General features: G+C 54.8%; 4 protein-coding genes across 4 annotated transcripts; all 4 read left to right on the top strand.

The window, feature by feature from the left end:
* Window positions 1–490: 490 nt before the first annotated feature.
* Window positions 491–2,490, top strand: J4E84_009273 (uncharacterized protein; the record flags this gene model as incomplete). The annotated part of the gene is made up of 2 exons (XM_049391836.1): window positions 491–581; window positions 629–2,490. The coding sequence occupies 2 exons, from the start codon at window positions 491–493 to the stop codon at window positions 2,488–2,490; spliced, it is 1,953 nt and encodes a 650-aa protein (XP_049240474.1).
* An 882-nt stretch (window positions 2,491–3,372) lies between these two features.
* J4E84_009272 (uncharacterized protein) lies at window positions 3,373–4,983 on the top strand (the record flags this gene model as incomplete). Its single annotated transcript, XM_049391835.1, has 2 exons — window positions 3,373–3,378; window positions 3,562–4,983. 2 exons carry the CDS (start codon window positions 3,373–3,375, stop codon window positions 4,981–4,983), a joined length of 1,428 nt encoding a protein of 475 aa, XP_049240473.1.
* Window positions 4,984–5,401: 418 nt separating this feature from the next.
* J4E84_009271 (uncharacterized protein) lies at window positions 5,402–7,735 on the top strand (the record flags this gene model as incomplete). Its single annotated transcript, XM_049391834.1, has 3 exons — window positions 5,402–5,527; window positions 5,576–7,449; window positions 7,498–7,735. 3 exons carry the CDS (start codon window positions 5,402–5,404, stop codon window positions 7,733–7,735), a joined length of 2,238 nt encoding a protein of 745 aa, XP_049240472.1.
* A 451-nt stretch (window positions 7,736–8,186) lies between these two features.
* J4E84_009270 (uncharacterized protein) lies at window positions 8,187–10,199 on the top strand (the record flags this gene model as incomplete). The annotated part of the gene is made up of 2 exons (XM_049391833.1): window positions 8,187–8,752; window positions 8,798–10,199. The coding sequence occupies 2 exons, from the start codon at window positions 8,187–8,189 to the stop codon at window positions 10,197–10,199; spliced, it is 1,968 nt and encodes a 655-aa protein (XP_049240471.1).
* Between the last annotated feature and the right edge of the window lie 4,482 nt (window positions 10,200–14,681).

Raw genomic sequence — 14,681 nt, 5'->3', positions numbered from 1 at the left:
CTCCAGAAACCGCATATATGATACCCATCACGCGTCGCATGGGTAAGAGTGGAAGTGTGCACCCGCAGAGCATCTCTTGCGAGGGAAAAGCAATGAGCGATTTGGGACGGGAAGTGTTCTGGGTCCAGATCGCTGCCTAGTGGCACCGCGGAAACTAGTGGTGATCCGCCTTTCCCTTTTCAGTCATAACGCGGCACGCCTTACATTCACCCTGAGGCAGCCGCCCGTGAACGTCTTCTGGGCTCCGCGCTCGAGCGTTCGTTGCCTTGAAAAAATTCTATTCATGGCTTCGTTCAGGCTGACCCGACAGGCCTCGCGCATTGCAGCCTGGCGCGTGCCCAGATGTAGCATAGCTCGTTCTACACCGTACCTGTCTTCGAGTCTACAAATGCAAAGACAGATTCCCATAGTCCGCTATCAACAATTCACCTCAACATCGCATACCGCTACCCCTGCAGGGAAAGAGACAATGGAAGAAAGCCTTCGCAATATGGATCTTGATGCGGCGGAGAAGCACATGAAGGACTGGTTCGGTGACCATGCATCATGGAGTCACGAACAGCTGCTCAATCTTGTTTATGGTACTAACCCTTCATTCAACTCATGACCATACACTAACAAATACAAGAGGAGGACCTCGTATCAGTGCGAAACCTACAGGGCTTTAGTGACTACAGTACTGGCGGTCGCAGACCCGGCGGCGGCCGTCCGTCTTTCCCACTCATGACACAAGAAGAATACGGGCTGCTGACCGCGCCATACAGTCAATGGGCTCCTGCACCTTTCAACAGAAACAACTACAGTTGCATGGACCGCATTGCACCGCTGATGAAGAGGCAAGAAATCCCAGAGCTCCGAAGATCACCACACATGGGCTTCCTCGCGCGTCTACGCCCTCTCAAAGCAAAGCTCTTGCTTGGTATGGTGCCAATCAGCGGAGATCGCTGGGTAGAACGCAAGATGGATGACCCTGCCAACTACAGAAATCTCTTCGAATTGATCAATGACCTCACCAAAATATTTGAATGGTTCAATCACGAGGAGGTCCACACCCGGACTCGCGACGCTTTCAACTGGATGGTCGACAGATATGTCGAATTCCAGAAGGCAGCTAATTTGCGCCGCGAACAGAATGACGTTGAAGAGAGATTGGATCTTGCTGGAATGTGGGCAGAGTACTGGAACGACGGGATGACAAACATGTCAACGCGGACGCATCAATGGGTTGTAGATCGCGTGGATGAAGTTCAAGCGCGTGCTTTGGAGCAGTACCAAGAGGCACTCAAAACCGCTGGAACCGACGAAGCAGCTATAGGCGAAGCCGGCAAGAAGTACTACGAGTGTGTCCAAGATCTCAGAGGGATACTCACCAGACTCGAGTACACGATCGGCGTCCCCATGACTGGTTTCAAGGGCTACACAGCCACCAACGCCTTCACCGACCTCCCCGTAGCCCAACGAAAAAACACCTGGTCCCAGATCATGGGAAGCAAGTCCTTCAAGCACCAACTAGCCATCCTAGAAGCCGAAGACAAAGCCGCCGCCGACCAAGCCGCCAACCCACCCTCCCTAGCAGAACAAATGGACATAATGGGCCAACTCACCAAGCCAGCCCACCCCCGTTTCCGCGACACCGAGAACCTGCTCGGCCACTACGAAGAAGGCAAGAAGAACCGCGATGAAACCCGCCTCGCCCTCTGCGGTCCACCCAAACCTGCTGCGCAAGAACACTGGATCACCATCCTACGTGAGCGCATGGACTTTTACGCAAAGAACCCGCGCAACCTCGAGAGAAACCCAGACGCATGGGGCTTCGTATGCTACCGCCTCACCTATGAGCAAACGGACGAAGAATGGGCTACCTTCCAAGAGAACTTCACCAAAGACGTTATGCGATCTGGGACGTGGATCTCCGGCTTCGACGCCATCAAGAGCAAGGCCAAAATCATGTTCATCGATGGCCGGGAGGCTGGGATCGCGGAAGGCGACATCGCGGCTGCGAAACAACACTTCAAGCGGACTTTCACCATGCTACCCACGCTAGGCCGTATGTGGACGCAAGATTTCCTCGTCGTGGACAAACAAGCGTTCAAATCGCATGTCGACCCCCCATCCGAGGAAACCAGACCCCCGCCGCCGTACGGCGCCTCGTGGGGAAGTAATGGCGGCCATGTGCGTCTTGTGGACACAACATTAGACCTGCTTTCCCAGGAGTTTATCGATCAGGTAACACCGGGATACAAGGGCGAGATGAAGATCTTGTCGAGCCTGCTTCTGGAAGAACTGTATCCGCTGCTTGCGACGCTGTCTGTTCGTCCATTTGGACTTTGGCCCTGTGCGAGACTGCATCCGAGGGAGGTTTATGTGGGGACTACGGATGCGGCGCAGGAGGGGTGGTGGGAGTTTAGTCGGATTGATCAGAGCTTGATGCAGGGGTTCTTTCAGAGTATGAGGTGGAGGCAGGCGGATTTGAGGGCTAGGCAGGTTTGAGGGGATGGGGAGTAGTAGGTCGTTTTGAATGTGCTGCGTTTGGCGAGATTTCGCTCATGTTGAGGGTTTCGCAGATACTTCGATATTTTGCTCGCACAGCGGCAGCTTTTGTCTGCTGCCGAGTAACAAGACCCATGCCGTCATCAGATTGTCCGGCCTTTTCTTTACGCTTTGTCTTGCCAAACCACCCTTTGTTCGATTTCGCCACTCTTATCACTCGCGCTATACCATACAAAGCCTTTGTACACACTCACCTTTATTCCGATCTAGCACGCATCACCAGCATTCGTTAGCCATGGTACCGTAATGCTCACCCTAACTCCTCTCACTAGTACCATGATGACCCAAAGACGACGAGCCAAACCCATTTGCAGCGCTCCATGCGACCCCTACGCGAGGAGATGCGCGAGAATGAGAAGCATCGCAACTTCAAGGATACATGCTCCCCCAAAGATATCTGATGCGAGTCGCGCACGAAACGTGACGATAGCGGAAGTTGATGCTGCGTTTGGCAGAGACCACGGCGTTGGGTTATACCAGAGAAAACCACAGAATGTCGTGACGACGGAACTCGAAACAGCGTCTCTCAGAAGCTACAACCCTCCTCCTTCCCAGAAAATATCACGGAAGAGAACCAGAACCGACGTAGACGACCATCCCAACCCCTCACAACCCTCACAACCCCCTCAACCACCCGCACCATACTCACCACACGCACCATCCCACCACTCATCACCCGACCCACCCCCACAAAAACGACAAAAACGCCACATACCAAACTCCTTCTACCCCACCTCCCCCACCGCCCGCTTCGGCATCATACCCGCAACCGCACGCTGTACCCTCGCTCACATCACTCACCTGGGGAAGACAAGCACCGCTATGGGCGTTTGTGTATGTAAACATGTTTCTAGGGTATGTAGCGGTATTTGTAGGGGTATTCCGGGATATGTGAGGGATGTGCATAGGGCGGGGGTGGTGAGGGGGGTGTGCGAGATGGTAGATTTGGACATGGTGGGGAGGGGGGAGGATGGGGATGGGGAGGAGGGTTTGGTGACTGGGGAGGAGCAGCGGGGGGAGGGGTTGGGGGATGCTGTCACGAGGAGTGAGACGAAGAAGGTAGACGCCGCGACGACGAAAGAAGAGCGGAGACGTGGAGCGATTTTTGCGCCTTTCTCTGATGCGGAGTTGAGGGCTTTGCGGTCTCGAAAGCATGCGAAGACGTCCGGGAAGCACTCCGATGTTCAATCGCGTACCCAGCCCACACCACGCACAACCCGCTGCCCCCTCTGCGACTTCGACAGCCCATCAACATCCCCATTCTGCACCACATGTCTAACCCCCTACCCACCCGGTCCGGCACCCAAATCACACGCTCAAGGCATAGTTTCGTATGACAAGTTTCCCGACATCTACACCTCGCCGGTCGACGGACAGCAAGCTACACTCCTTACCTACACCTCAAACGAAGACCCCGATGAAAGCTATCTATGTACAGGTGGCGCCGGGCCACCCGGTACCATAACGCCCTCTGGTTCCTACGTGGACATCTCAGCAGAAGAACGTAGACGACTGCTGCGAGCGAGGGAGCAGGCGTGGAAGAATGATAGTTTGAGGGAGGCGAGGGAGCAGGAGCGGCGGGAGATGGCTACGCAGAATGGGGTGCAGATACCGGAACATAAGGCGCCGTACTTCTCGGACGTGCAAGACGAGAATGCGACGAGGGAGGCGTTGAGTCAGGATAGAAGTGTCGAAGTGAAGAGGGCGTGGATGGTGAAACTCGCGGGGTACAGAAAAGAAGTCGAGGAAGAGAAAGTACCCTTCCCGCTGAACGTTCCTGGCTACGAAGAGTTGGAAGACTGGGAGGTAACGCGGTTAGAAGGAGATATCGAGCTGTTGGATGGCTGGTTGGCTAGTATGGGTTACACTGACATTCCTTCTTCTCCTAAAAGTGATGCGAGGGGTGGCAAGAAGACACCACTGAACTCGAAGCGACTAACTGCCAGAACGAAACGACTCAAAGCGATCCAGCAACGAGAAGCAGACCGGCAGTACCTCGAACATATCGCGGACCTACAGCGCCAAGCACTTTCCATGGGTTATAACTTCCCCGAAGGCGTCCCAGGTTGGGAAGAGGTTCATCCTTCGGAGCAACGTCGTATATTATGGGCGGCGTATACAAATCAAGTCAACGCCACGTCGAAGAAGAAGAAGAGGAAAAAGGCGCGACGAGGATCACGGAATTCCAACACCATCGCCACTCCCGAGGAGCAGGCCCGAATGAAACGTTACGCGTTTTTGAAGGAGAAACTTGAGCAACCATACTGGGAAGAGCGAGTACGTGACACCGGAGAGTCGAGAAGCGCCATCTTGCGAGCCGGAGGGAGGTGGCCGGAAGACGCGACATACGAGGACGATAATGATGAGGAGTTGAAGGAGCTGGTGGGGTATATAACAGAGTTCCTGGAGCTCAAGGAGGAGTTTGAAGATTAGTAGGAGAAATTGCCGGTAGCCGTAAGCAGGCGTGCAGCATACATGAAGAGGAAAGCATGCAAAGTAGGTGAACTAACTTCGACGTAGGCTCTACGGTGTTGAGCTTTCTTCCTTGAATGAGGTTATCACTTGAGGCGATCTTCGTAGGTCGTCTCGTCGCGCCTTCCCTCCACAATTAGTCATCACTCATCCAGCCAATCAGAAGCCACGGCGTCGACTCATCCTGAGCCGAGCGCCATCCGTCTTAGCATCGCGCATTCCCTGCCACATGTTCGCGCTAACTCTGCTTGGCCATGTCATCCTTCGTGTATATGAGCTGGAAAGTTGCTGATACAAAAGATCATCATACTCGACAGTCGAAGATACCAGTCCAGGCACTCCACTGCTAAGCTCGCCATTTCACAACCACACTTTCACAATGGTACGCAAAGGGAAAGAGGCAGCACCAGCCGCGGAAGAGCATCACGGCGGCGGACACATAACAGTCACGGCGCAGCAATCGCGGTACGCAGTTGATTCTGTCGATGCACCCGCGTCGAAAGAGGTAGGCGTGCCCTCACCTCTCCCTCATACACCAAGTTGAATCATGTAGATACTCGTCAGAGACCTGTCCATCACAGTCGCTAACCGAGAACTACTATCACGTACAACACTTCACCTGGTAGAAGCACGCCACTACGTGATGGTAGGTCGAAACGGGACAGGGAAGTCTACACTCCTCAAAGCCATCGGCGATGGTCTGGTTCCGGGTATACCATGGAGTACGCGCATCCTGCTTCTAGGTCAGACGAGAGAGGACGACTTGGGAGATGAGATGACTGCGTTGAGCCTCGGGAGCGAGACTGTCCTGCAGCATGTTGTCCGTAGCGATCGGGTTCGGGAGCGCTACGTGCGAGAAGCGAAATTGCTCAGTGAGGCGGTCGAGAACTCTGTTGATTCCATGGCACCGGTTCAGGCGTACAGGCGTATTGGGCATGAAAGATTAGGTTTGCAATTGAGAGAGGGTCATCGGATTGCTGAGAGGAGGAGTGGTGCTCGGGGCAAAGCAGCCAGGAAGGAGCTGATTAAGCTTGAAGAGCGCTTCGAAGAATCTGAGAAGCGGCTGCAAGAGACCGAGATCGATGCCACGAAGCTCAGCGAAGAGACACAAGCAGCTGCGGATTTGCTTGCTGGCGTGGAAGCCTCCCTCGAGCTCATGGATGCAGCTGAGGCAGAAGCAAAAGCGCGCGTGGTTTTGCTAGGCCTTGGCTTCAAGGTGGATCGCATCGACAGGCCCGTGTCGGAACTCTCAGGAGGATGGAAGACGCGCTGCGATCTAGCTTGTGCTCTCACACAGTATGCGGACGTACTACTTCTGGACGAGCCCACCAACTTCCTAGACTTGCCGTCAATTATCTGGCTACAAGACTATATCCGCAATCTCAAAGGCACGACTGTCCTCATAACGACGCATGATCGCGACTTTGGAGACGCGGTAGCCAAAGAGCTCATTGTCCTCCGCAACCAGGTTCTCGAGACTTTCCGCGGTAACCTCAGTCTGTACGAGCGCGAAAGATGGAAGAAGGTCAGGTACATGACTAAGATGAAGGATGCCCAGGACAAGCAGAAGAAGCACATTGAGAAGACCATCGCAGGCAACATCAAGGCCGCCAAGGACAAGGGAGACGACAAGAAATTGAAACAGGCTGCGTCTCGGAAGAAAAAACTTGATGATAGAATGGGGCTGCAGGTTAGTGCCAAAGGTGGTCGCTTCAAGCTGAACCGCGATCTCGCAGGCTATCACACGACGCAGCGGGCGGGGATTGAGATACCTGATTTCGATCCCCCAGTGCACCTCTCCTTCCCACACCAGCCGCCCGAGTTGAAGTTTCCCGGGGCACTGGTAAGTATAGAGAAGGTGTCATTTGCATACCCTGGGCGAAAGAAATTGCCCATCTTGACCGACGTCAGTCTGACCATACATCCGAGGGACCGGGTAGGTTTAGCAGGCCTGAACGGTTCAGGGAAGACGACGCTGGTCTCCATAATAATGGGCGGTGATAGCGAGGGCGGTCTCAAGCCCACATCTGGCAGTGTCGCGCGCCATGCAAGGGTGAAGATTGGCCGCTTCTCGCAGCAGTCGGTCGAAGAGCTCACTGCGACCGCGGCTGCCAACCCTCAGACGACAGCGCTCCGGCACGTGATGGAAAGTATTGGCGAGGGCGCACAGGAGAAGGATGCGCGGACAGTGCTGGGTGGACTGGGACTCCATGGCCAGACGGTGTCGGATGTTCCGCTCGTGCTCCTGTCGGGAGGGCAGAAGGTCAGGGTCGCACTTGCCAAGTTGCTATGGCCGCCGCCGCAACTGCTCATTCTCGACGAGGTGACGACGCACCTGGACGCTGATACTATTTTGGGTCTCGTGATGGCGCTGCGAGAGTACGATGGAGCGCTGCTGGTGGTGACACACGACCGGTTCTTCATGAGGTGAGATTATTGCAGTCAATAAATAGAGTTCTTACTAACACCCCGCAGAACGGTGGTGCAGAGGGAGTCGGCGTACAAGCTAGCGCCAGGGGTTCACGCGTCCGAGGGCGAGGCTGACGACAGCAGCGAGTCGGAGGATGAAGCGCCAGGGTTAGCTCCGGGGAGCGTTTTTCGGCTGACTAGAGGGCAGCTCAGGAAGCTTGACGGCGGCATGGACGAGTATGAGGACATTGCGGCGCGGACAGCGGCGAGGCTGGCCAGAGCGGAGGGAAAAGAGCGAAAATAGACGCGAGCACGAGCGAGTGCAATTTGAGCGTCGCGTCCAGAGTCTCGACAGAGAGTCGACAAGCCGTAGAGAGTCCTGTCAGACAGGTCGGGCCCTTTGGTTCGGGCGGGCTGGCTTCCCGCTGCACGCACGGCTGACTGCGCGCCTCCTGCGCGCGCATCATAGTGCCCGGCAGAGGCATTAGGGGCAGCTTTTCGCGCCAAGCCGCAGCGAGATAATATTGCTCCAACGAACGCGTCGCTCCTTTTGCCTGCAGCGTCCAATTGGTCTCCTCTCATTAGCCATTGGCGTGCACTATGCCCATCTTTCCTTGTATACTACCCCTTCCGACCGTAATAGTAATGTCATAGCTGCAGCTATAATCCTTCTACCCAAGGCACGCATGAACGACTCTGCGTATCGAGATAAGCTCGAGCTTGGGAACCCTGAGTAATAATATCTGCAAGCCATCATGGGCGAAACCGAATCGTCCACACCGCGCTCCACCGCCGAACCACAGCTCAAGGCGGCCAAGGACAAGAACTGTCCCTTTTGCGGCCAGGCCTTCACCTCGTCCAGCCTGGGACGCCATCTGGACCTGTACATCCGCCCCAAGAATCCAAAGGCGCCCGATGGCGTGCACAATGTCGACGAGATACGGAAGCTGCGCGGCGGCATCACACGGCGGCAGGCCAAGGGCAGCGTGTCAACACCGCGGAGAGACGACAGCGGCACGAGCACGCCCGCGAACAAGAAGCGGATAGCGAGCGAGGATTCGGTCCTCGTGCAGAGCCCGGAAGACGACGATGAGCCGCTCGAGGTGGGCAAGACGAGGGGGCAGTTCAAGGATGTCAGCTGGGGAAGCGGCCACCGGCCCTCGCGACTCAACACCAAAACACCAGACCCGCGCCGGGACGTATCACGGCAGTCGCGAAAGGCCGAACTGGACCAGAGGCAGAAGTCGAATGAGGAGCATGAGATTGCGAGTGCCACCGAGATGGCGCTGCGGGAGCTGCTGAAGAGCGTGCAAGTAGCCAAGTATGTCACCAATTCACTCACCATATATCCTGCTAACAGAAACAGCGCAAAAGCATCTGGCTCCGGCCTCTTCGAATTCGACCCCTACACCCAGAGCTTCCCCTCGCTGTGTCTCCAAATCCTCCCCGCGCCCTCTACCCTCTTCTCCCCCACGCCCTTTCCCACGTCCGAGTCATGGTCCATCACCCCGCCGGGACAGAAGCAGTTCGAAGCGCTGAATAAGCAGGTCCGCGAGCGTCTGCTTGCCTACCAGCGGCAGCGTCAGATCAACCAGGTCTATCCCTCGGGCTCACACTCTTCCGCTCCTTCCACCACCACCTCGCCCCTGCCCACCCCACCGCTCTTCGACCACGACCCACAACGCCTCTTTGGCCACATTGCAGACGCCTTCCACCACTGGACACAGCAGTCAGATAAGACGAGGCAGGAGTGCTGGCAGGTTGAGATACTGCGCTGCTATGCCCGTGCCGACGACAGGCGACGGGAAGCCGAGGTGCAGCTGGGGAATGCACGCAGGGAAATTGAATACCTGAAAGCCAACCGCTGGACCTCAGGCGCCCCCGATGTATCGCCCATCAGCATCAACCTTGGTACCGACACGGCTAGGGAGCTTGCCAAGCACGGCATGGACTACCGCAACTGGGACTACGACCGCCTCATCGACAAGTGGCGGACCGCTATACGCGAGAACAGGGCCTCGGTCTCGGGCATGGGCGCGCAAAAGCCATTGCCAGGTGGTACAAGTACCAGAAGCTGCTCCATGGCTAGCATCCCACCACAGTTTGCTACCGTGAACCAGCCCAGGCAAGGCAGCCCGATCAAGGTTGAGTCCAACATGCCCTTTAGCGCGCCGCCCACCGTATGTGGTGATGGAGACTGCGATCAGGTTGATGCGGAAGGCGACGATGACGACGACGACATTGACCTGACGCCCCAAACCATTGAGGAGGATGACTCGATGCATCAGATGCAGCATCAGGCCCAGCAACAGGCCTTGCATCACCCCCAGCCCCAACATCACCACGGAGCACCCCTCCAGCCCACCCCGCCGCATCCTTCGCAACAACAGTTTCAGCCACATATGCAACCCACTCAGCACATCACGCAAGCCCAGATTGCCCAAGCGCAGGCTCAAGCCCAAGCATGGGCAGCCGCACGCCAGCACATGAACCAGTCACGCAACCAAGACTTCCGGCCCCACCAGCAGCATCAGCTCTCGCCCCATGTGCAGCACGTCGGCTCAGCTGACAGCAGTCGCCGAGAATCGCTAGCCATGATGGATCCCCACGCCATGAACCAAAATAACATGAGCGGCATGGGCAACTCCATGGGCATGTCAAGCGGCATGGACGGTCTCGACAGCCACCAAGACCAATTCCTGCGCATGGACATGGGCATGTCAACGGGCTTTGTCGGCTCCAACGACCCCAGCGTCTCGATGGGTTGATCGAACCCGCGAAACTGTTTGATGCTGTTCATAGAACAGCGAAAATTGTCACCAAACCGGCGTCGGACTCTTCGGGCAAAGGCGTAACGTGATACACGGAACGCGATACACGGAACAGTCCACACTCTACAGCGATCTTTCCCTTTTCTCCATCTCCGACATATCTCATATCTACCGCAAATTTTCGTTTGTCGACTTTCTTATCTTTCTAACTACTACTACTCAGCTCGGCTTTTCGCTATACCCATTTTACCCAGCCTTGACAGCTTGATACCCCCAGTTCAATTTCCTTTTATCAACAACAGAACGGTACATTTTTGCTTACCGCAACCATCTCTCTTACATCATCACACATATATATACGTACTAATAAGCCTCTTCTCCTCTTTCTTCTTTTTTGTACTCAGCTATCGAGATTGTTATCAGCATCGTTTTTGTTTTTCCTATGTAGATGTCTACACAACATGCCTTCGTTGGCACTGGCGGGCAAATGTCCTTGTTGCACCGTACTCACTTGGGAGGTCTTTTGTGCTGTTTTAAGTTGTATATACCCAACACCAAACTTTTTCACTTGTTAGATATTAGAGAAATATGGGGGGATGGTAGGATAGGATAGGATAGGATGGGGGTGGAGTGGGTGGAAGAATCAATTATATTAAAATCTTTGAATGCCTCTGTTGTTATGTTTTGGAAGTGTGGAGATTTTGCGTGTGTAGTGCTAATGTCGCACAGAACGGATTGAGACAGGCCGAGTGCACCGCATGGTACCGGCAACGCCTCGTCTTCGTCAACATCATCCACACTAGGAGGACACAGACGCCACCGTTATACTTCCGACACAAATGGATTCATCGAACACCGACATTCATAATCAAAACAAGCCCCTGCACATTCGTCCTGAGTCCGTCAACAGCAAAGCCTTCACGCACAATAAGATAAGCACTGTGACGAATAACAAGATAGCTGCCAGCGCTCTCACCCTCATCTCAGCACCACAGGTGGTCTAGCTGCCTTGATACGGAGTCAGCGGTCTTCATTGCTGCATCGCGTAAATCGCGTAAATTGGTAATAATGTAGCGGAGTCGTCTTCTACGGCAGCGTCGTTTCCCGTCTGCGCAGAGGGTGAGGCGGAGGGTTGATCGGGCGTAGAGGATGCGTTTGCGGAAACGTGCGAGGGGGCGCATTGGGAGGTTGAATTGTGCTGGGTGTAGAGAAAAGGGAGGGGTAGAGTGTGGGAGAGTTGGTGGATGAGAAGGCAGCTAATATTCCAAATAGATAGGTGTGGTCTGGCACGTATTTGCTGGGTGCGTGGAGAAGCGTCTGGCTGTTCCATGTGATCCATGACTTGGACTGGTGACGAAAGCACCGGAATGGTAGATTGACGGCACAAACTGTTGAACGGAAGTCAAAATTCGCGTTCACAAGAGCGTCATACTTTACCGCTGGTCCATCTCAACTGGGTTGCAATCAGAATTGAAAGACTTGACGGCATGTCTGGAGCACCACGTGGAAACCGAGGAAACAGCAATGACCGGAGAGCAAGAAGTTCCACTAACTTCGGTTTCCGTGAGATAGGTAGAGGAAGCTTCAATAACACTTTGAATGGTGGAGCGCTCAATACTTCCCAGGGTGGAAGGGGTAGAGGAGTTGGCAACGGCCTTCCGATCAGAGGCATGGGACGCGGTACTAGGAGAGGAGAGCCATCGTCCGTTCCAGAAAAGGATACACAGATCGAGAAGGACTGGTTCAAAGAGAATCAGGTACCCAAGGGGCCCAAAGCCGACCGGCAGAAGACGGAGGAGGCATCAGCCGTCCCGCAACGAGATGCACATAGGGAGAACCAACAACTGATACCCACGGAACCAAAAGCTGACAGACTGGCGAAGAGTTGGCAAACAAACACCAAGCTCGTTTCCGAACGAGACGCAGATATCGAGAACGATGGGATTAAGGAGAACCAGCAGTCAATACCGACGGAGCCGAAAGCTGACAGACTGGCGAAGAGTCGGCGAAGAGAAATTGAACGAGATCTTTACAGACATGCTGCAAGACGAGCGTATCACCTTCTCCGTCCTATACAGAAGCATCCACGCCGGGAAAGCATAGAACATCCTACCCCGATATACCGTCGTTCACGCTCACCCGAAGAAGAACGAGAATTTAATTCTTCTTTTCCCCCACTTCCCTCATCACCCGCAGCGAACGTACGTCCACCGCCGCTGAACCAACCACGAACATCTGTCACCCCATCTGCCGCTCCATCTGTCACCACATCTGTCACCCCATCTGCCAAACCTGCTCGAAGGGAAGCGTGTTCGACCAATCCTACAGAGAGGACATTTCGCAAGGTAAGCGCGGGTTCAATGTCAACTCCATCGGCTTCGTCGGAGGGCGACGACGGCAATCTCTTAGATCCGAATAAAACGGAAGAGGAGAAAGAGAAGATACGGCAGGAAATCAATGAGCATAATAGGGGCTTGCTGGACCCGCCATGGTCCGGCCCAAACCTGGGCGATGCGATGCAGGACATTCAGCGTGGTTAGATCGGTATCTTATACGCTGTTTTCAGTGAAATTGGACGAAGAAATCTCGTCATACCTAAGTATACAAGATAATCACATCTCTCGCAAATGTCTGAGCTCTTGCAATGTCGATAAGAAAAGTACTGTGCCGATAAGTGAAGGTCACCGAGACGTGCCTTCCTCAACCTTGGGGGTGACTGCCCCTTCAACAACCCCATGACAGCATTTTCCTCATTCAGCCCATGACGTCCGAAACTTACGATGGCAGCTCATCCGCGCCTGCCGTCAACGCTGACAACCATTCCAACCCACATGAAGTCACTTCCGCATTCCCACTCTCACCTCTTCTACATTACTGTTACCGCCGTGCATCACTCAGCGTACGACATTCTCGCAAACAGTTCCTTCGGATTCACACAGCATGACGGCTACCACTACAGAACAGACGACTACTACAACCATTAGCAAGCATGGAACGGCGAAGAAGTGGCTGCAACGGCATCTTCGCAAAGTGGCATCGCGACAGACGCTGAAGAACGATGAGGGACCAATTGAGATACGGCGAAAACCATCAGTCAGGCGGCCGCGTACGGCACCTTCAACAGGAGCGACACCGAGCCTGCAAGACGCACCAGCAGTACCCCCGCTCCCGATACTTGTAGAGCGGGTGTCGCCTCGACCGCCGGTTCTACCTCCTCTTCGTCCAGCGAGACCTGATTCTAGCGTGATACGGGACGTCAATGCATGGCTCGATGCTAGCATGAACACGCCTTCACCCCCGCTCATGGGAGGCCTTTCGTACTGGAGAGCAGCGACAAATGTAGGTGCCAAAGACTCGGCCGTGGCTCAGCACGCTATTCCCGTGATTGGAGCACCCGAAGTCGTCAGACCATCGACAGCCACCAGTCAACACGGAAAGTCGTTCCTTCGTTGCGCCAAAAAGATGCAGGTTCAGATGCCTTCGCTATTACGAACCAAGTCTCAGCGCCAGGCATGTCGGAAGCAAATCAACAGACAGTCAGCATCGATGCCACTCTTAGCCATCTCCTACGAGGACGCTGCGGAAGCCCCTGGTACCATGCTCATGTCCCGATCTGGATCGCTTTGTCACCCCATCACAAGGCCATCGACACGACATCCTTCGACGCGCGCCAGTGCGCTTCTGTCAATCGAGCAACAGTCGCAGCTACCCTCCCGGATGGGCACGCCAGCGAGTGCACGACACGGCGATACAGAGAGCGTCTTTGAGCGCCGTCTCAATGCCATATTCATGCGCACGGCACGAAGCGCAGACAGTACCCGGCCATCGACAGCAGCGGCCGGTCTCATCCGCGAAGACTCGATGGGCGACCTTTCCGACGCTCCGACATACTTCTCGGGACCTCCACCACCTTCTTACCGGTCGCGCCCTGAGTCTCTGCTAAGCACTTCTTCTTTCGGCTGCATCGATGGCATGAACCCTACACAACGACAGATCAGTCAGCAGCGAGCGGCATTACAACGGGGAATGAGGTGCAAGCTGAAGAGATTCGCTCAAGGACTTGCAACATGAGAAGCGACAAGGCAGACGCGAGGTGAGACACGAGACCACGATGATGACTGACGAAGAGATGACCGGAAGACACATACCATATATGAGTACATGACTATACGACTGTTTACCTTGGAGAGCTGGCATCTTCATACCCATAACAGGGAGGTTCATTCTGTCAGTCGGTACACTGTGGGATGCGCAGGCGCGCGGTATTTAGCACAACTGCATCAGATATAACGTAGGGCCTTAGTTTATAATAAATAATGCAGATACAGCACAGGATATGTCGTGAAGTGATGTTGGAATGCGCGGTAGTGAAGAGGTGAGAGCACGATCATATGACGTGGGGACGGGCCGCGGTGAACCTAAAGCGGTTGGGGCGTTTTCACCGCCTACTCATTTGATGGCCGGGCATGGACTCCACCA

This window comes from Alternaria hordeiaustralica (genome assembly GCF_023758085.1).
Source record: "Alternaria hordeiaustralica strain BMP 2776 chromosome Unknown scaffold_27, whole genome shotgun sequence".
Classification (NCBI taxonomy): Eukaryota; Fungi; Ascomycota; class Dothideomycetes; order Pleosporales; family Pleosporaceae; genus Alternaria; species Alternaria hordeiaustralica.
Note: the sequence above shows the minus strand (reverse complement) of the source record. Positions and strands in the feature narration are given on the sequence as shown.